Source organism: Nesoenas mayeri, assembly GCF_963082525.1.
Source record: "Nesoenas mayeri genome assembly, chromosome: 7".
Lineage (NCBI taxonomy): Eukaryota > Metazoa > Chordata > Aves > Columbiformes > Columbidae > Nesoenas > Nesoenas mayeri.
Window position 1 is genome coordinate 2,519,925 of NC_137551.1, and position 21,215 is coordinate 2,541,139.

Consider the following 21,215-nt stretch of genomic DNA (forward strand, 5'->3'; position numbering starts at 1 on the left):
AAACTTGTAATAAATGTTAATAATCACCGTCTCCAAACTCTCTCTGCTTCTTTGTTACAGAACACACAGCCGCAATCTTTACACATCCACAGGCTGTATAACATTCAGGTCGTGACATTTATCAAACAGTAACTTTTAGTTAATAAATAAGGAGATTTTTAAAGTAGTTTTTTAATCAGCAATAGGTTTTGGTCTGCTATACCACTCCCTACAAAATACTTTGTGCCCTTTATAATTTGCCCTGCCTAAATATGGGGCCTTCTTCCATCCGCCTTTACCTGCCTTACCTCTTTCATTATTCTGCTATGGAAATACTTTAAGCGTTCTGATCAATTTGAGTTACCTTATTCTGTGTCTAGTAGGTATGTGGTGTCTAAATTTGTTTCATAGTATTCAAAGTTTGGGGTTTTTTTGTTGGCGTGTTGTTTTGGGGGGAAAACAATGTTTGAAATGGGCTGAGGCCAATTGTCTGAGGTTCAACAAGGCCAAGTGCCGGGTCCTGCTCTTGGGTCACAACAACCCCATGAACGCTGCAGGCTGGGGAAGAGCGGCTGGAAAGTGTCTGGGGGTGTTGGTGACAGCGGCTGAACATGAGCCAGTGTGTGCCCAGGTGGCCAAAAAGGCCACCAGCATCCTGGCTTGTGTCAGGAATGGTGTGGCCAGCAGGCCCAGGGCAGTGACCGTCCCTGTGCTGGGCACTGGGGAGGCCAAACCGCGAATCCTGGGGGCAGTTTTGGGCCCTGCACCTCAAAGGCTAGAAAATGGCGGCACAAGGGGTGGTGGGATCACCTCAGTGCACAAAATGGTGGCCCCAGGAGCACCAGGATCATGTCAGAACACAAAATGGCGGCCCTGGAGGCACCAGAATCACCTCAGGGCTCAAAATGGTGGTCAGAGGAGTGGTGGGATCACCTCAGGACGAGAAAGGCCTTGAAGTGCTGGAGCGAGTTGTGAGAAGGGAATGGAGCTGGTGAGGGGCTGGAGCACAAGTGTGATGGGAGCGGCTGAGGGACCTGGGGGGTTCAGCTGGAGAACAGGAGCTGAGGGGAGACCTTCTGATCTCTGAACTGCCTGAAAGGAGCTTGGAGGCAGGGGGGTCGGGCTCTGCTCCCCAGGAACAAGCGCCAGGAGCAGAGGAAACGGCCTCAAGTTGCGCCAGGGGAGGTTGAGGTTGGATGTGGGAACAATTTCTTCCCCAAAGGGCTGTGGGGCATTGGAACAGGCTGCCCAGGGCAGTGCTGGAGTCACCATCCCTGGAGGGTTGGACAGACGGACATGAGGTTCTCAGGACATGGGGCAGTGCCAGGGGTGGGTTATGGTTGGACTCGATGACCTTGAGGGTCTCTTCTGACCAAAACTTTTCTATGAATCTATGAAATTTTGACTTTTCTGTCTTACTCTCTATATGACATAGGTCATAGGCATGATAACCCCCCATTCCCCCAGTGAGCAAAGTCTGGTTCTGGTCATGGCATCACTTGTGTGTGCACAAGGTGGTGGAACCATCTTGAGTTCCTTCCCCCCTTCCTCAGGTGTCCTTTGAAACCCTCAAACTGCCCCTGAGCTTCTTTCTTCCCATTCAACCTTTGCTTTTAAATCCCCCTCGTGTCCTCGCGGTGCAGTATTGGTGTGTTGGTGAGCCCACACAGCAAACCTGCCCTCGTGACATATTCAAAAAGGAAAGGTGTGATGACATTTGAATTAAATAATGGCCACGGGTCGAAGCAATTTTCCTTTCTATAATAGCTGTGTTATTCATGGATTTATGTTCTCAGGGATTAGTTTCTCAGTGAATATGAGCAAAATTACTCCATGGTTTTCATGTGTGGTGTTCAAGACCTAAATATTTTCCCTTTTTAACATAGAAACTGGAGAAAATTTCACCTGGAAGTGTAACACATGAAACAAAGTTCATACTGAGTGTGGTGTATCGTAGTATTTATTGAGTGTACAGACACTCAATAAGAAAGCTCAGGTGTTGAAAGCTTATATATGCAACAGCCGTTTTGCAACTTTTTTGGAGTTTGCGCCCTCTCCTTCATAAGACATTTAATTGATTATTCAAGTTGTAGGACTCCTGGTGTTTTTACTCACAGTATACTCAGATACCTTTTAAAACTTCAGTCTGAAAGAATTTAATGTCCCTTTTACAATGCTAATTTGTGGTTTTCTTTTTTTCTTTCCGGCAGAGGGGAAGGTTGAAGTGACAAAGGAAGGTGTGAAGCTGTGCACCATGGGACCCGGCAAAGTCTTTGGGGAGCTGGCCATCCTGTACAACTGCACTCGGACGGCCACTGTCAAAAGTAAGATGCTTTTTGAGCTTTGATGTTGAACGGCTCGGGATTTTGCTGACGAGTTCTTCTCATCTCTGCCTTTGGACTTGCAGCCTCTGTTAGATGTTCCACTTTCTTAATTAATGAAATTCTTTACGGCATGGATGATAATGTGGAATTTAAAAGACGTGCTTCACCGCATTCTTTTACTCAGGTTTGTTGGTGATGGGAATGTCCTGCGTTAATACCGTAGCTTTCCTTATGATTGCTGCTGAACCTCACCGTACGACTCTTGCTTACAAGAGCGTATCTGACCCTTGTGAATTTAAGACTTCAAGGGGAAACTTTGTAAAACTCTGTAAGTAAAGCTGATGTATTTTTTCAGGACAAGTCATTGTTTTCCCCTTCAACTGACTAAACAAAATTGGGGAAAAGTCCTGGATGGCACTGATCTCATGCTCTGAGTGTTTGGTGCTTCTCCTGTAGTCTGGTTTCTTTAATGAATGTCCTGGGTTATACAATAAGTAGAGAGAAATCACATTGCGAGTTATGACATAAATATGTTTTTGTTTGACTTCAGATTAATAGTTGAGATTTGGGATACGTGATATCGCAGTTCTCCTTGACCTTGAGGAGTTTATGGTGACGTGTTAAGCGGAGAGCTGTTATAGATGGTGAATCGTTCTGTGGTTTAAAGATGCTCTAGGGGGGAAGTCAGAAGGGTACAGATGGGATAGAATAATACAAACAAGTGGTACCAGAATAGTGAAGCATGTGAGTTTTTGTTCAGAAGAAAGCCTTGTAGAAATTCCTAATTGTGCTTCAAAAAGAAAAGGGAAAGGAGGAAAGAGAATAAATGGGCAGAAGTGACAAAACGGGGAAAGATAACTGGAATTTTTTGTGAAAAACATGCAGTTCTCCATAATCCCAAAGACCTTGACTGGTGTACTCTGTTTTCACGTGCACACACTTGCTGTTTTACAAGTACTGCTTGTGGCAGGGAAATCCTCAACTACCATGCAGTCAGGGGCGCAGTTTATGTTTTGGAGTAATCCAAATGATGAGCAAATACTTTGGAGTAATCCCAAATGCTGCTGCAGTGTTGGATCCATGGAAGGCATCTCCTCGTTGTTTTGAGTTGGTGCAAAAGTAATTGCGGTTTTGGACAGTGACTTTTAAATCATTATAACCAAGCTCAAGCACATCTTTATTAATCAAAATAGGAACCATTACAATCAACACGTTTTTGCCAACGAGAAATCAGTTTCTTTACTCCTGTAGCTTAACAATCCGTGCTTCGGGCTTTGACGAACTCTTGGAAAGCCTCCTCTGCATCCTGCTGCTTGTGGAAGCGTTTTCCCTGCCAAAACGTTGTCGAGATGCTTGAAGAAGTGGTGGTTGGTTGACAAGAGCTCAGGTGAATGTGGCGGACGAGACAAAACTTCGTAGCCCAATCGGCTCCACTTTGGCAGCGTTGGTTGTGCGATGTGCGCTCGGACGTTGTTGTGGAGAGAAATCGGGCCCTTTCTGATGAGCGATGCAGTTTTCAGTGCATCTCATTGATTCGCTGAACAGACTTTGAAGTTGTAACCTAACGTGTTTTTGTGACTAGTTAAAGATTTGGAGGGTTGATGGTGGCAATGAATCCGGATAATCCGCAGGTTTACGTGATAAATACAGTTACCGAAAGCTGGAAAGAACAGAGAAAGGGGGTAGATGGTCAAATCCTAGAAAAAGAAACAGGAGGATGGTCGTTGTTTAGTTCCCCTTAGGAATGCAGAACTAAAATTACCCGATCCTCTAGTACCGCGAATGTTACAACACGTAGTAGTCAACCTGTTCCCGTGTCCATTTTCAACCTGTTTGTACAAGTGACTCCAACAGGACATCATACTGGCAGCAGGTTTTACTATTGGTTTTGCTATCGCTTCCTTTTTCACGTCCTAAGTCTCGTCTCTTGAACAAACTTCTAGATTGCCACTTGGCACTTAGTTTTACTGCACCCTTTTTCCTGGTTAAATTGGGGGCAGGAGTAAGGCCACTACTATAACCATCCTCAGAGAGATGGTTCTGCAAGAAAGAGGTGTCTGCCGTTGTTGTTATAGTCTGTTCCTTTACTGGCATTGCAAAACTATGATAATTACACCCCTTCTTCTGCTGGCAGCTGTCGGGAACGGAATCTCATTTCCAGTGCCAACGAGTGACTTGTAGGTATTTTCTCTCTCATTATAGCACAAGTGAGTAGCAGTCGTGCTCATAATTGGCTTTAAATTTTAAGTGTGGTCGCACACAAGGTCACAGCTTGGGATCCGTTTCAGCCAGGCCTAACTGAACCGAGGTTTTGGCGGCATGTGGATCGATTCAGGGCTTGTTATCGAGTTAAACTGTTGCCGTCTCTGCTAACAAACAGCTTTGAACATCTCTTTGTTCTTTTGGCTAAATGATATAATAAATGCCATGAATTCTGATAAATATCCCTTAAAGTCTGATGATGACTTTGATCCTTACAAGGTTTATTTTGGGAGAAATGATGATTGTAATGAGATTAGACACCCAGACAACACTGAAGCTGTGTCGAGGGGCATCATCCAGCTTTCATTTAGAGAAACGCGTTAAATCAGGGTGGCTCTTGCTGGAACGTCTTGGTATCTGTATTCTGACTTTGGAAATAATACAGTTTTTGGGGTCATTACTCACTGAATTAGTCACCACAGTCTCTTCAGTTGGTGCTGCCTCTGTAGGAGACTGCGAACCTAAGGGGATAAATCACTGCGGGATGAGCTTTGTCTTTTAAAAATAAGTTAGGAGACTTTAACATTTCATTCTTCTGATTCTTTGCGACTTCTTTATTAAGACGACCCAGGTCTTTTGAGAGCCTGGTTCATTTTGGTTTTGTTCAGTGGTTTGTGTGGTGTGTTTGGGTTTGTTTGCTCAAATACCTGCGTACAAAACTTGATGCTACTTGCAACTTAAAGCAGAATCACTTATTTTCCTTCCTGATTCCAATAAATAACTGAATTTGGTGCATTAGAATAAGGGAAAGAAAACTCCACTCATTATCTCGCAGCTAAAATGACATTTCCAGTCCCCTGGGACCGTGGTATAATGTAGATATACCTGATTGCCTGTATATCTCAAGTCATCGCCTCTTTGAAGATGGTGGTTGAGTGTCTTAAAGTATTAAAGGCAATAAGCAGGGTTTCCAGATCACTCAGAAAGAACATTGTTGACTAAGCATGTGATCTGAATATTAAAAATACACTGAGTTTCATTGTACTTTTCTTGATTTCTGCTTGGGGTGGCTACTTTCTCTTGTAAAAGACAAAAAAACAACCCAAACCAACAGTTGAATTCGAGCTGTATATAAAACTTCGTAATTCTTCATTTGATAACACAAAAGATCTTCTTAGTAAGTGGAAATTTACCTGCTGTTCATAGCGCGCAGTGGTTCTTATTCCTCTTAGCGAACAACCCCATGAGCAGAGTTAACGGGTATTTTTGCAGGCGGTTTTGGAGAGCGCTGATTTTCTGAAAGGAGCGAGTTCTTCACGCACTAAGGATATTATATTTATTTGAGAAGTGGCCTTAGCATCTGAAACGATATGCAAAATGGGAATCAAAGCTTCCCACAAAACCATCTTGATGCAAGTCTGATGGTTTCAGCGGTCGCCCATCCATGTTTTTAGGAAGACAGTGTTGGTGAAGGTTGTTAAAATGTAAGTGACATACAACTTTTTCCTGGTGAAACTAAGGGTGTATGTCTTCTCAAAAGCCAATGCAAGAACTTGTCAAGCTTCTCTGCTTCTCAGCAGCGCTAATTGTACAAACCTCGTTGTCACCCCGTGTGATTAAGGCAGTGGGTGAGCAAGTTCTTGCCAAGCTTGGATGAGTTTTGAGTTTTCCACCGCTGTATGTTTAAATGGAAATACTTCCCTTGCTAGCTGCAGCCCCAGAAATGACCCTGACATTACAAGGAGCGCGGTAACCTGGAGAATCTGCAAGGAAAAACGAGGCAACAGTCAGTTGCTAATTAAAACTCACTTTAATAATCCTTTGAGGAGGGTGTTGTCTTCATATGTTCTCTTCGAGCAGTTATGTAGAGCTTACTCAGACCTTCTCAAAACAATCACACCTGCTGGAAACAAGTTGACTTAAGATATTCAGCCCTTTAATTAACACCTTTCTGATAGTACTTACAGATATGAAACCCAGGTTGGCCAAGCCAGAGATGGTCTGGTTGCAGGTCAGTGTGGTGTTTGTCGCAGGAGATGGATGGATATATCCTCAGAGAAAGCCATTTAAACCCTCCTTTCCACTGCCTGTATTTTTCTCTGACCTTTACAGTTTTTGCCAGGTGGTGGGACAAAGTGGAACTGAATGATTCCTCTAAGGAAAAGACAACAAGAGAAAATGACGTTGAGGACAACAGACAAAGATGTAGCAGAACTTCTGTTACTCCTCTTCTCGTTTGGTGGGCAGGAGCATCTTCAGTGCGGCATCTCAGGGGATACAAGCGGAGGGATGGGGAGAAATTGTCACTGAGAGACAGACTAATCCAAGAGGGAATAGTCTGGGATGGGAAGAAGAAAGTGACAAATTCATACACCACCTGGGTTGTTTGTGTAGCTGAATCATCACCAGGCTTGTCGAACTCGGTGGCAAAAATAAGAGCTGGTTAAGGCAGCAGGGCAAAAAAGATGAGATATGGAATTATTGATCTTGGAGTGTGTTGGTACGTGTTGGTTTTTTGGTGATTTGTAGCAGTGAGGAGTTCGGTGCTGTGGTGAACAGTTTCACTCCAAGGTGGGGCGAGAGGTTGTGTCCTATGGGGGGCATGGGGTGACATCCTGCTGGCCTCACTCTGCTGGGGATGGGACATCGACCTCGTCCTCTCTGAGGGAAACAAGTGTCCAGACACACAAATCGCTGAGGGACACATTCTTGCGCGGTTCGTGGCGTTGCGGTTGGCTGTAGAATCCAGCCAAGGCAGCTCCTTTCTTTGAACTGCGCTTTTAATAGGGGGAAATTGAAATAAAATGACTGAGCAGAAGAAAATCAATTTGGATTTGCTTTAGGTTGAGCATCAAGTCAGTGCCTAAACTGATTTCTGTCCACTACAGTGATTTTTCTTGGTGATGGTCTGTTCGTAAGCAGCACTTCGCTGTTTTACATTTGCAAGAGCTTGCGCAACTGTGTTGTATATACTTTGTTTCTCCTATTTTTGCATCTGACTTTCCCCCCCAACTGCTTACATATTGATTTTTGATTATCATTTTGGGGTTCTTTGGCCAGGGGATCAAATCCTCACCGCTTTGGGAGTCTGGGGATCACAGTGCATTGAAACATCTCTTTGACTCAGGCTTTTGCCACCGAAACGTCTTCAGTATAGAAAGCTCCCAATCCTAGGGGGGCAATAGGTGCTTTCTGCTGTATAGGACATTTTCTAGCCCTGGGAACACAGATGAGAGGTGGTGTCTTATTCTGACCTCAGCACCTTAAAACTTTCATCCTTTGTTCCATTTTTATTCCCTTCCATTGTTTCTAACACAAAAGGTCTGAAAGAAAAGCAAGTTCCACATATTCAGTTTCTACGAATCAAAAGACTTGAAATCAAAAATGATTTATAAATAAAAGGAAGGTGTGAGCTCTGGCAACATTTAATTTGATTCTGCTTTATCTCCCCCATTTTATTAGATGAATGTATTAATTGGAAGGCTGCTGTGTTTCAGTTGCTGGGTCAGGAGCAATTGCAATTAGAGCTGATGAAGAAGTGAGGGACGGGTTCTGCTGGGTGACAAAGTGCCGACTCTGCCTCCGGGAATTGTCACTGTGGAGTTTTCTTTCCTTGATTTAAACTCTTATTAAACACAAGAAATCCCTTGTTTGCTGCTTCTTTAAATGCTCTTGTTGCGGGGGGTGTTTGCCTTTGTTCTCATGAAAATCTGCCTAGTCTCTCCAAGTCTTTAATTAGTGTTTGTAGTTAAAATAAAGCACCGGACAAAGACCAACTTTTGGAGGCAGTTGAGTGGGTTTTTGCTGCGTGCAAACACCACAAACTGCCTTGGAGGCAGGAACGGGAGAAAGACGCTCAAGTGCGGTTGGTGGCTTGTGTTGGGAGTCAACAACAAGTCACATTTCTGCCAAATCAAAGAGAAACTCGGTCAGTACGGTATGTTGGTGTCTGTGCCGGCGTGGCGGGAAGAGGGCATGAAACAACTGCAGCAGTGTTCAGGGGTCTTTCTCTGGTCCATTGGGTGACCTCAGGACCCTGGGCATGCTCCTTTTTGTTGGCCATTGTTTGGGGGAGCAGGTGAAGGACACGTGTGACTGAGGCTGCAGGTGAGAACACAACTTCTGGATGGCAGCTGTTGTCCCTGGGTCGAAGAGACCCTTATAACAGCCTTCAGGAGGCTAAGGCTGGTTTGGCTGAAGCAGCAGGTAAAGTCCACACAGCAGCCATTGTTAGTAGCAGTCCCCCAAAACCAGAGAAACAGTGCAACACAGTGCTTCTCCTCGGACCTGTCTCCAAGTCATTGTCCACGCGTTCTTTCTGTCAGGACCTCAGTTCTCTAAGTTCTTGATGGCGATGTTCAGGCAAATACTGCTCCATCTTCAGACCGACTCTCACAGGGGATCCCCCAGGAGAGGATGGGAAGCGGCTTTGGTGGGACATCGTGAGGTCTGTTGAGGCTGATGGAGCTGCTGGGTGGCTCATTCCAAGAGCAATCGCTGCTCGTCGTTTTCCTCGCATGGGTGTTTTAGAGGAAGAGGTGTTGGTGCAGCAGATGGGTTCGCCATGTGCTGCATTACGTAGTGTTTGAGGTTATAGTTAATATATAGAAAAACAAAACAGAGATGGAAGAAAACACATCTATCTACTACGCTGCCAACTTTGCTCGTAGATTTTATTCCCACTATTCACCATCTGTGATTGCTGATTTGCCGTTAGGAATTGCGAATTCCTTCGAGCAGGGTTGGTGTCCTCCTGTATGTTCCCTTGCACCGTTTTGGGGCTGACACCCGATGTCTCAGCCTTTCCCATAATAATCCGCTGGGCAAATTATTTGCCATTTCCTATTCAGGGAGTATAAACCCCACAAAACTGCGTTCTTGAACCAGTGTTAACAAAGAGCTGAGAACAGCTGCAAATCTTTTGTTTCTTCTTCATTTCAAGCTTTGCTACATTTTCAACCGGCTGATAATAGTGGGGCATTAGTTTATCCAACGGAGAGAGAACAAAGAGCAAGTGGGATATTTTCTTTACATTGTGGGGAAACATTTAAAGTTAAGAAATGGCTGTTTAGGGCAGCTAGAAATGTGTATTAAAAAGCCTTCTTTTTTTATTACTGCTGTGGTACGTCAATTTAAAATAGTGATTAATGATGAGCATCGGTTACAGTTCCTAAAAGTAGCAAAATTCTCAATAGGAGCCAAAAAACACTACCGTATTTCTGGAGTCTGTATCATCAAAATGACCGCCCTTTTTCATCTGCAGATATTAGGGATGAAACAACTGAATTCTTCTCTATTATGTAAATCTCGAAACCATAAATCCATTTGCTAGTGGCACCTTGGTTGAGTCAGGGCGATAAAAACGAGGAGCTTGCGTGTGTTGTGATACCTTAGATGGAGTCTGGAATGACCAAGATTTACTTCAATCTGCGCTGCTGTAATTTACTTGCACTTACCTGCTCCAAAGGTTTCCGGCAAAGATGGATTTCATATTATTTAAGTGCCGGTGTTTAAAAGCACTCGGATAAATTGACAAAACGGCAGATAGACTTTCTTTAATTAAAAGCAACCAAGCAAGTTCTCAGTGTTGCAGGTCTGAAAAACTCATTATGTTTCGTGAAGCCCATCTCTTGTGTGGATGTAATCAACGGGAGAGCTTTGATTTGTTTGGAGACTGCAATAAAAACCACCCAGGCAACAGACTCTGACAACCAGATTCACTCCTCCTGAGCTATTTGCAAACACCTTAACTTCTGAATGTACGAGTGATTGGGGTTTGGAATGGTTTGCTCTTTTTGTCCTCGACCTGACACCCAGGAGGAGGAAATGAGATTTAAATAGCATCTCATTTTTAATTCCCAAGAAGAAGAAGGAGTGTGTGATGAGGCTTTACCATATTTTCTAGTTCTTTGCCTTTTCAGGGTAGTCTGAAGCCTCTCTAAACAAAAAAAGCACAGTTGCCACCATCCAGCTGTTTTCTACTTTCTGTGGCCTGGCCGGGACACCTGAAATTGTTGTTTTAATGGGAATTGAGTTGAAGTCGAGACATTTAAAGCCAGTGGGGCAGCTCAGCGCTGAAAACTGAACGCAGGGATCTAAACAAGGCAAAATCCCAGCTGCCTTCCAACAATTGTCTGTATCTGTTGTGTTTTCCAGCTCCCAGGTTACTCTGCCTGTGCTACCTGTAGTTGAGGGCAGGAGTAACGGCGGATTAAATTCAACTTAGATTTTCTTTCACGGGCAAAGCAAAGGGAAGAGTTTCTTTGTGGTGGAATATGGGTGTTGAAGAAGGCAGCATTTGGGTATTCACCAAAATCGGAGGGTAAGTGGTTTGTGGCATGGCAGGACATTGAGCTGCGATGCTTATAACACCACTCAGAGTAAAGTGTTATTTCCTTAAAGACATCTCCTAGATGAAGAAATTACACCCCTGGTGTGTAAGCGTGAGGGTAACACTGGTGAAACCAAGTGCTCTTGCAGGAGTAGTTTCGGCACTGCCAAGAAGGTCACGTAGAGTTACTCCAGTATGAGGGAACTTTGTGTAAATGTGTCTGTGGAATTTGTTGAGAGGGGACAATGTTCCTGACAGCTCCTACCGGACAGCAAGAAGAGAATCTACCCATCCAGGAGCAAATAACAGCGAGTTCTCAAAGTACTCATGCTGGGAACGCAGGAGCATGCTCTTGAGTGGCTGATTAGATCCCATATTGTCTGCTTGACAAGTCTCTTGAACCACTTCAAGATCCTTTTCTTATTCTTTCCTCCTTGTCATGTTTCCTGGTGCTTTTGTAGCCCTTCATCATTTTCACACCCTTCTGTGATCCTTTTGCAATCGTTGCAAGAGATCCCGAATACAGATTTCTTGTTGTCAGATACACTCTGCAAAAGAGCAAAGTTTGCTTTGTTCTGTGTTTTCATAACATCCCTGCTCGCAGATATCAAACTGGAGTTGCTATCAAAGCCTGTCAGACCTCTCTTCATGCCCTGGCAGAAATATTAATACAAACACTGATAGTTTTATAGGCATTGAGCGCTGTAGCGTTGGTGGAGCTGCAGGCGACGGCAGCACCCGAGGATGCGACGACACAGGAATCAGAGCCTGATCGGAATTGCAGAAATACACTTATTGCTGGAAGGGAACGCTTAGGAGAAGCTCCAAAACTTTGCTTCCGAGTAGTTTGTTGCTCAGCAAGTGATGTATTTCTTCCTTCTACGGTGGTGGTGCAGTTGTGTGATCTCCCTTCGTCCCCTGGCCTGTATATGCGTAGGTTTTAAATAGATGTCTGAAATAAACATGTTGAGTAGTCGTCAGGGTCGAGCAGCTCGCACGAGGGACTCTCCTAGATCGTGAAGCTGAGTTATCAAACTGTTGGGGCATGAATTCAGCTCCGGAAAGGAAAATGAATAGTTCAAAACTCCGTGAGTTTGAGGGTGACCTGTTTGCGGGTTTTCTTTCTGCTTCCCTTTTTTAATACCGCTTTGTGCTGAGCCTTATTTTGGCTGTTCAGCTGAGTGTGGGTTTGCCTTTTACTGGCTCTCCAACTGCTCATCCAGATTCTTGTTCTTCATGCTGTGCCCTCTCAGGCGTTTGAAAACCTCCCTGTGTTTGCTCAGCCCTCTGAGCGAGATGATGATTTTGTCCGAAGTCTATTAATCTTACGGTGTATATATGCACACACTCATAAATATATATGTGTGTATATATATATAAATGTACACAGATGGGCACCATTTTACCCAGGAGCCCCAGACAGCACCATAATGCAAAAAAAGCAAATCCCACCTCGTTCTCACAAGAGGAGGGAGCTCATTATACCCCAAATTGCTAAGAGAGGCAAGAGAGATGTTGGACTTGATGAGGGTCTGTTCCAACCAAAAGAATTCTATGATTCTGTGACATTTGATCACCCTGACATCTGTGTGGTGTGTTTGGTCCATAGTTGTCATGAATGCTACCGACTTCTGAAGAACGTCGGTCGAGCTGGTCACATCCAGAAAAGCGCCCAGCGTTGAGAAAGGGGATAATAAATCGGGACTTAAAGGTGTTTTTAAAGGGTAAAGACATTCAAGTGATTGATCTGAGAAAGTTTGGTTTAATCCCTTGTTCTAAGCAGCTTGCACAGCAACTATTTAGTGCCCTGTTTCAATTGCATCTGAATTGCTGGTTTTGAGGAGGCCTCGTTTGATGCTTGGAGATCATGGTGCCACTATAAACCATTAGCTCACCTTTTGTGTCATCCTAAAGGGAACTTGAGTTGTTTTCACCCCTTTTTGATCACACAGGCATTTGTTGATTTGCGCTACAGCCCGTGGTTGTTGCTCTCGTATTAAAAACCCTGTTGGCTAAAATAGCAGATATTCCCTTGGGAACGCTGCGTGTTTTCCTCTTTGATGGGCAGTCCTGACTTTCCACTTTTAAAAGCACAATGCGGGAAGCTAATTCTATTTAATGGAAGGAATTCTGGGTGCTATCTGTTCCTGGCGGCAGGGAGGAGTTCGCTTGTGTGCCAGATACCAAAATCTACGGCGAATCTACACGCTCTTAATGTGTGTTGAAGGCCACCTTTTGATTCCACTGCAGGTAACAACTCCCATTTCCCAGCATGTGGGATAACGCAAAGTTGTAGCTATTGGGCGACTTTAGGAAAATGGAGCTGAATTAATAAAGCAATTGGAGACTCTTTTGGAGAACCTTAAGTGGTCTCTCTGTGAGGACCAGACATGTCTGGGTTGATCCTTGGCTTGTGTCTTCTCCAACCTCCTGCATGAAGAGGGAACTGTGGCTTGGTCTGGCCAGGTCCTGAAGCCCTGAAGGACAGAGATCCCAAGGGACACTCTCCTGGGGACAGATTTTGCCCAAACCTCCCAAACTCTGCATGTTCTGAGTATTGTCTGTAGTTCGTTTTCATATGTGGAAATGTGGAAGAGGAGGAGAGTGGTCAGCACAGCTCCGGGTAGCAGTGAAAAACAGCTGAAAGTGCATAAACCCTCTTTATTCTGGGTTATAATGTTGGGGCGAGATTTCACAGGCTCTAAAGTGTTTCTTGCTTCAACCTGTGAGCTGTTTGGACATATCTGGAGCTGCCTGGGTTATACTGGGAGAAGGTGAGGGCACCAGAAGACCCGCAGAGCTCCTGCTCAGCTGGCCCACATGTCACAAGGGACGGCGTGTAGTGTCCTTTAGTGTGGCTCTACATAAATCCCTTAGGATATGTGATTTTTGGGGAACCCGCAGCATTACCTGAGGTTATAAGCTTTCTGCGATAGGGCTGGTTTCTCTGATACAGCCGGCACCGATCTTATCGGGTCTTTATTCTCATGCAAGTAATAATTATTTGTATGGAATTGCTGGTGACAGCATATTATTGATCTAGAAATCTGATGCAACCTGCTGATGTGCCATTGAATCTCATTAGTATATTCTCTTTGTACACCAGACAATGATAATTGCATCATATAATTTAATTGCTGACAAATTTAGATTTTTCATTAGCTGTTGTCATGTTCATTTACTAAGAGAAGGGGTTTTTAACCTGCCATTAACTTCTTCTGGAAACTCTGCACACCTTGAAGTTAACAAATTTGACTTGCAATAACACGTGATGTGATTAGTTTGTAGTTAGGTAGTTATACCTGTCAAGTAATTAGGTAGTTATACCTGTCCAATAGCGTTTGCACTTCCCTATATTTATTATAAGGAAATGCATACAGCCCATTAAGTGGAGGTTTTTAAAATCCATTTTTGAAATGAAGTATTTTCAATCTTCAGAGGATCCAATAATATGACACTTGATTTGAATGTTTTTTCTGCTGCTGTTCTAGACTGTGCTAATATTGGGCTGCTTCAAATTAATTACAGAAGCTTCACCGTGTTTGCTTAAGCATTGTTGCGTTTTTAATTGTCGCTTGACAAACATTGTAATATCTACAAAGACTTACTAATACCTGAGGGTTACGGAGCAGCGAGAAACAAGCTCATTTAGTTTTGGCTGCTGCTGCTATCAGCTGCTTTGTGGTTTAAAAGAAATCCTTCTGCTTTCCCTTAACCCATTGAACGCTGCAAGGTTTTCTTTCACTTCATAGCACTAAAGATTATACTCCGAGACATTTTTCAACCATATTTACTCATCTCTATTAATACATTTCTAGGGATTTTATAATAATGTGTCGAGAATCTTTTTGCAAGACCAGTAGAATTCAAACAGATCGATTTTGCGATGCTGGCAGCCCAGCTCATACCAATAACTAGATAGAATTCCTAAGGGCTTTCTATCCCTAAGCATTCTTATATTTTATTAATAAAACAGAGCAAAAGCAGCCCAAAGTGCTGCTTCCTTTCCAATAAATCAGCATGCAAGTAGCAATGTATTGACACCAAAAGATGCACAGAGGTTGAAACTCTGCGGTTTCTGGAGGGTTGGATTAAGGATCGCAGCGCTTTGTGACTCTCTGTCATCGCGCCTTCTGTTTCAATAGGAAGGAGGAGGCTCAGATCTCTCCGGCTTTGAGACTGCGTTTCAAAGCCGGGTTTTAAAGCGGGAAGGTGTTTTCCATCCAGTTGCTGTGTGGCCCTTTGTAAGGGCTGGATCTTCCCTCTAGAGAGAAGAGGGATTGTATTTGAAGAAGTCCTCGGTTGGGAAAGGGCCGAGTCTCTTCATGTCCTGAGTGTCCTATGCTGGGCAGTTTGCTCCCAAATCCCCCAATTAGCTCCCAGGATGAAGCTCCATCGGCTGCGGCTGCAGCGGGTTGGGAGGAGGGTTGGGGACACTGGGCAAGTCCTGCCCAAAAGGGTCTTTCTGGACAAAAACCAGAGATGCAGCAAATGTGTCTTGGAATTCCTGCGGAGACTGTGAAGCATTTCCCAGCCATTGAAATGTTTTCACTCTACTTTTTCAACTTATTTTGGAAATTAAATCCCAACGCGTTTCTGATATACACCATGTTCTGAAAGAGGGAAACTAATGTTGTGAAACAGTGTTTAAATATTCCTTATTTGCTTTGGCTCAAAGAGAAAATGCCAGGAGCTTTGTCCTCTAACATCAGTTTATCCTTGAACAGCATAGGAGCAGAACCTGGTAAAGAAATAATGATTCCTCATGGAAAGAAATACTCATTTCCATATCGCTTCTTTTTTTTAATGTTATAGTCTTAGTTAATTAGCTGTGACGGATTTGTATGGGCGATTAACGCACAGGCTCTGCATTCATCGTATGTCTGATCTCAGCCATCACGTTAAGAGTGGAACGGTGTAAATGTCCTTTAATTACCATTGTAATTGTCACAGCGTTGGAGTGTTCCAGTGTCTGAAATGCAGGGCTGCGTTGGGTTTGGAGGAGCCACAAACCACCTTTGCAAACCGCATTTGCTGCCTTTTATGGACGCGAGCCAAATAAAAACCCATCCATTATTTCTATTTGAAAAGGGACGCAGATACTATAAATGCGTATACGTATCGCTTACCTAGCGTCCATCTTAATATGACTTCCAGCAGAGCAACGCGCACACTGGGGAAGGTCTCTGCATTTTCACAAGGCTTTTTTAAAGCTCATCGTTAGACATAAATACAATGTCCTACCAAAATTTCCTTCTTTCCCCAGTTCTTGAGTTCCCAGTGCTTTGGCCTTAGCACAGGAGCTTGTATTTGTATTGCCCTTCGGTCCCCAAGTGCCATCAGTCCCCTTCCACACGATGGCTTTAAAGGGAATCATCACTGTTGTTGTAGGTGGTATTGGAGACATCTGATAGAGGAGAGAAATCAGTTTCTTTCCCTGTGGAATACAGACGTGCTTGGGTACAGGGCTTTATGTGGCAGAACTGCATGCAGGAGTGATTTTTTGGCTCTGCAGCGATGGTAACGGTGCGGCCAGGGCTGAGCCCGCAGGCGTGTTCCTGCCTGGGGAATCTTCCTTCAGGCTTGAAATGGAGCAGCAAAGCTTGAAACTAAGTTGAGGGTGAGGAGAAAAATTGCCTGGAGTGTGATTAGTTATATATGTTCCACTGGGACCTCTGGCTTCAGCAGGTTGGCTGAATGATGCGTCAGGTGGGGGAGATGCTCCTGATTCCAAAGGGTTCTGCTGATATTATTAACTAACTAAACTCGCTTCAGCTGCTTAATTCCTTTCCAGCTTCTTAGGTGTTCCGCAGAAATCCCAAAGACTCAGGCCGGGGCTCGCTTTGGCATTTGCTTCACTCAACATTATCTACAATTTAGAATTTAGGACAGAAAGGTTAATGATGTGAAAAGTCAGTGTCTTCGAGCCCTCTCGAGGAAAATGGGCTGTCTAGAAGACCTTTTGCTGGATTAATTTTATTCTAAAGTGGGCTTATTCCTCAGCTTCTCTAACTTCTCACCAAATATTTGTCAAGTTGCACATGATATTTCTCCCATAGCAGAGGCATCAGCTTTTATTAACCACTGCAGAGAGTGTAACTGCTTAAAGACTAATGTGATAATTAGGACCACAGCTTGGGCTAAGTTCACGCCTACTCTAAGTCCATTAATTTTTACGACAATGATGAATTTCAGTGAAGTGGCAATTAGTTTTCCTCACTGTATGGAAAAACATGGTGTGAAACACTCCTGTAAATTTGGTCTTTCTGAGTCCCAAGGACTAGAAGACACCCGAACTCATCAATAATAGAAGAATGAAATCAACTCATAGCACTCTAAGGTGATACAATACGATTCCAGATTCTACTAATTAGTGGAAATAATTGCCGGTGGGTCTCAGTTTCTGGTTTGCACAGACTTGTCCCGTTGACAGAGCGGGGATTCTGAGACACTACGTGGTGGTGCAGAAATACAACAATAGAATCAGTTTGAGTGGAAGAGAGACCCTTAAGATCATGGAGTCCAACCAGAACCTAAAAATCCTCCAACGAAATCCTCCTCCCTGCCCCAAGGAGGTCTGAAGTAATTTTCACACTGCTGCCTTCTTAACCTGACGTACTCTAGCACGGAAAAATACACAATCTATAAGATTTTATCAGTATCTTGGCCAACAAGGAGCTGATGGTCGCATTTGAGAACTTGTACCGTATTTTACTGTGCACCGTCTGCTTTCTATCACATGTGCAATTATTGGTCATTCAACGTGCAGCAGAATCTGAATCTGCTCCCAGATACTACTATTTTCACTTTACATTTTATGCAATTTTATATTTTCGTTTATATATATATGCACTTGTATCTATATCCATAGATTTCCACATGTTATAAAGTAAGATGGTATCTTTTTGCCAATGCAGATCTCTTGATTTTTCTGTTCTGAACGCAGTTGCTTTTCCTGACTATTTGAAAATATCGTGTTTGTAAAATAGATATTTCAATGGTCTGAAAATTGTCTGATCAAGAAGTCAACACTCTAATGGAAACGTTCTATTCCATTCTATTCCCGTCTACTCGGGAGTGCAGTCTGGATGAGCGGGTAGTGAGGTGGACTGTGAACCGGCTGAAGGGAAGAAGCCAGAGAGTCGTGGTCAATGGGGCAGAGTCCAATTGAGGCCTGGATCCAGTGCAGTGCCTCAGGGGGCAGTGCTGGGGCCTGTATTATTCAATATATTCATCAATGATTTGGACGAGGGAATAGAGTGACTGTCAGCAAGTTTGCTGATGACACCAAGCTGGGAGGAGTGGCTGACACTGGAAGCTGTGCTGCCATCAGAGACCTGGACAGGCTGGAGAGCTGGGCAGGGAAACATTTAATGAAATAGAACAAGAGTAAGTGCAGAGTCTTGAATCTGGGCAGGAACAACCACAGGATCCAGTGTAAGTTGGGGCATGACCTGTTAGAGAGCAGCGTAGGGGAAAGGGAGCTGGGGGTCCTGGGGACAGCAGGGTGACCATGAGCCAGCACTGGGCCCTTGTGGCCAGGAAGCCAATGGTACCTGGGGTGGGTTAGAAGGGGGTGGTCAGTAGGTCAGAGAGGTTCTCCTGCCCCTCTGCTCTGCCCTGGGGAGACCACACCTGGAATCTTGTGTCCAGTTGTGGCCCCTCAGTTCCAGCAGGACAGGGAACTGCTGCAGAGAGTCCAGCGCAGCCACCAAGATGCTGAAGGGAGTGGAGCATCTCCCGTGTGAGGAAAGGCTGAGGGAGCTGGGGCTCTGGAGCTGGACAAGAGGTCACTGAGGGGGGACTCATTCATGGTGGTCAATATGTAAGAGTGAGTGTCAGGAGGATGGAGCCAGGCTCTTCTGGGTGACAACCAATGATAGGACAAGGGGCAATGACTTCAAACTGGAACACAAGAGGTTCCTCGTAAGTATGAGAAGAAACTTGTTTGGAGTGAGGGTGGCAGAGCCTGGCCCAGGCTGCCCAGGGGGTTGTGGAGTCTCCTTCTGTGCAGACATTCCAACCCGCCTGGACACCTTCCTGTGTAACCTCATCTGGGTGTTCCTGCTCCATGGGGGGATTGCACTGGATGAGCTTTCCAGGTCCTTTCCGATCCCTCACATTCTGTGATCCTGTGAAAATACTGAGAAATGAAGTGTAATTTGAGAGACTTGCATAAAATAACGTGGTGGAGATTTTGCAGTAGATTTGGTTAAAACCATTTTTTCCATTTAGTTTGTTATTAAACGCGGCTTTCGCTAATTTTTGGTTTGAAAAGCTGCGTGAAAAAGCTCCACAAAGGCAAATTTGTTGTGCTCGTCATGCAAAATATACCACGACCAATTACGCTGCGTGAGTGCCGTGTGTTTAAAATACAATAAATCGTCAGAATACAGATCAGAATTTGTTTATATGGTTGCGCATACTAATTGATCCACAATTTTTATAAGATTATAAGATTTTATAGGTCTGCCCATTGCTTGTGATATAGCAACATTTACTGGGGATTACTGCACCGATTTAGAATGCGTAATATATAATCCATTAGAATTAGTTTTAATTGTTAGTATGTAACAACTTTTTACCAAGGAAATGTGCTCAAGTGTAGGTCTGATAATAAAACCCTTGCCAGGGTGAAGATGGTTTTGTCTCCCATAACTACACAAGCATAGCTAAACAGCCAGAAAACACTGTATTTTGCACCTTCCAAAGATTTTAAACTCCAAGAGTTTTCCCTACTTTTGTGATGGTTTATCCAAGTCAACAGGTGATGGGGTTTGATTTAAATTCACTGAAGCCTATGGGACTTTTGCTTTTAAATCAAGGTAAAACACAGTTGGATTTCAGTGTGCACATGCATTGGCTAATGTGTTTCCTCATTCTAAAATGTATCTTCTCAATTTAAAAGGAAATATAGGAAAGACCAAGGACAATTGGCTACAATTACATAAATGCTGCAGTCATGGGAATGATGCGCAGGGAGAACAAAGATGTGAGACTGCAAAACCCAACAGAAGCGGTCATGTTAATGATTCCACTGATTATTTTCTCCATGACTGAAGGATATTACAGTTGAAAACACTTTCCTAACAGAGTTGCTTTCTGTGCATACGTGCAAACCTGCCTGCTGGCTTTGATGACTTACTTAAATTGTTAGTGTTTCGTTTAGTGTCCTTTAAAATTAGTAAAGTGATTCATTTGGGGGATGACAAACTAGGTATTTTTAGCAACTGCTGTGAGCAGAGCAGCCGGTGTGTGAGAACGCGGCTTGACTTTCAGACCACAAGGTGATTTGCACGTTTTAATGTTGTTCGCAGATAAGCTGGAAAATGAGACCAACGAGACAGGACTGGCTTGGGAGCTTGTGGACCCAGCACAGCAGATGTTCTGCAGCTGGAGAGCTTGCCTGCCTTCATTTACTTATCTCTTTTCCCAGTTCATTTTGGCAGATTCTTTATTTGCTGGAGCGTTTCACACGTTGGGAGGTGCGATGCACTTACTGGTGTGCATGGAAGTGCCATTTATGAGCCACAGGTGGGATGTTACAGCCAAATTACCGTAAACAAAAGATGCGATGGAGCAGAATCCCAGAATGTGAGGGGTTGGAAGGGACCTGGAAAGCTCATCCAGTGCAGTCCCCCCATGGAGCAGGAACACCCAGATGAGGTTACACAGGAAGGTGTCCAGGTGGGTTGGAATGTCTGCAGAGGAGGAGACTCTACAACCCCCCTGGGCAGCCTGGGCCAGGCTCTGACACCCTCACTGGGAAGAAGCTGCTTCTCATATTTAAGTGGAACCTCCTGTGTTCCAGTTTGTACCCATAAGTTCTTGTCTGGAGTTCACCATGTCCTCGTGTCCCAGCGGAGGGTTGCAGGTCTTGCTCCATGGCAAACCGTGGATTTCCCTACAACATCTGCCTTGTGTCTGGCCCCTTCTCTGTGCAGTGATTTCGGCTTCATGTGTCATGAAGTTTTCTTAGGCCAAGGCCATGGGGAGCCCTTGGGGCTCATGCTGGGCTCCAGTGATGCTGTGGGCAGGTTATGGTCCTGAGGACCAGGACTGAAGGTCCCACCATGGAGCACCAAGCACTTAGCGAGTAATTTGGCCCGATCCTGCTCATGCTGTGGTGAAGCCCATCAGTGATCCATGTCCATACAGCTATGGGTGTCTTGGGAAACCTTTATCTTCCCATCAAAGCTGTGTAGCAGAGGAATGAGATTTTTGAGAGACCTAGCAGTGATCAACCCCAGGTTCCAGTATAAGTTGGGGAAGGACCTGTTGGAAAGCAGTGTAGGGGAAAGGGACCTGGAGGTCCTGGGGACAGCAGGGTGACCATGAGCCAGCACTGGGCCCTTGTGGCCAGGAAGGCCAGTGGTACC

General features: G+C 44.4%; 1 protein-coding gene across 2 annotated transcripts in view; it reads left to right on the forward strand.

Annotated features, from left to right (window-relative positions):
• PRKG1 (protein kinase cGMP-dependent 1) overlaps positions 1–21,215 on the forward strand; it is a gene marked incomplete at both ends in the record, with an annotated part of 441,876 nt that overhangs the window by 177,872 nt on the left and 242,789 nt on the right. For both annotated transcript variants that reach the window (XM_080348292.1, XM_080348291.1), the window contains one exon: positions 2,190–2,303. In XM_080348292.1, coding sequence (XP_080204418.1) covers positions 2,190–2,303 — 114 coding nt within the window. The remainder of the gene's footprint in view (positions 1–2,189; positions 2,304–21,215) is intronic.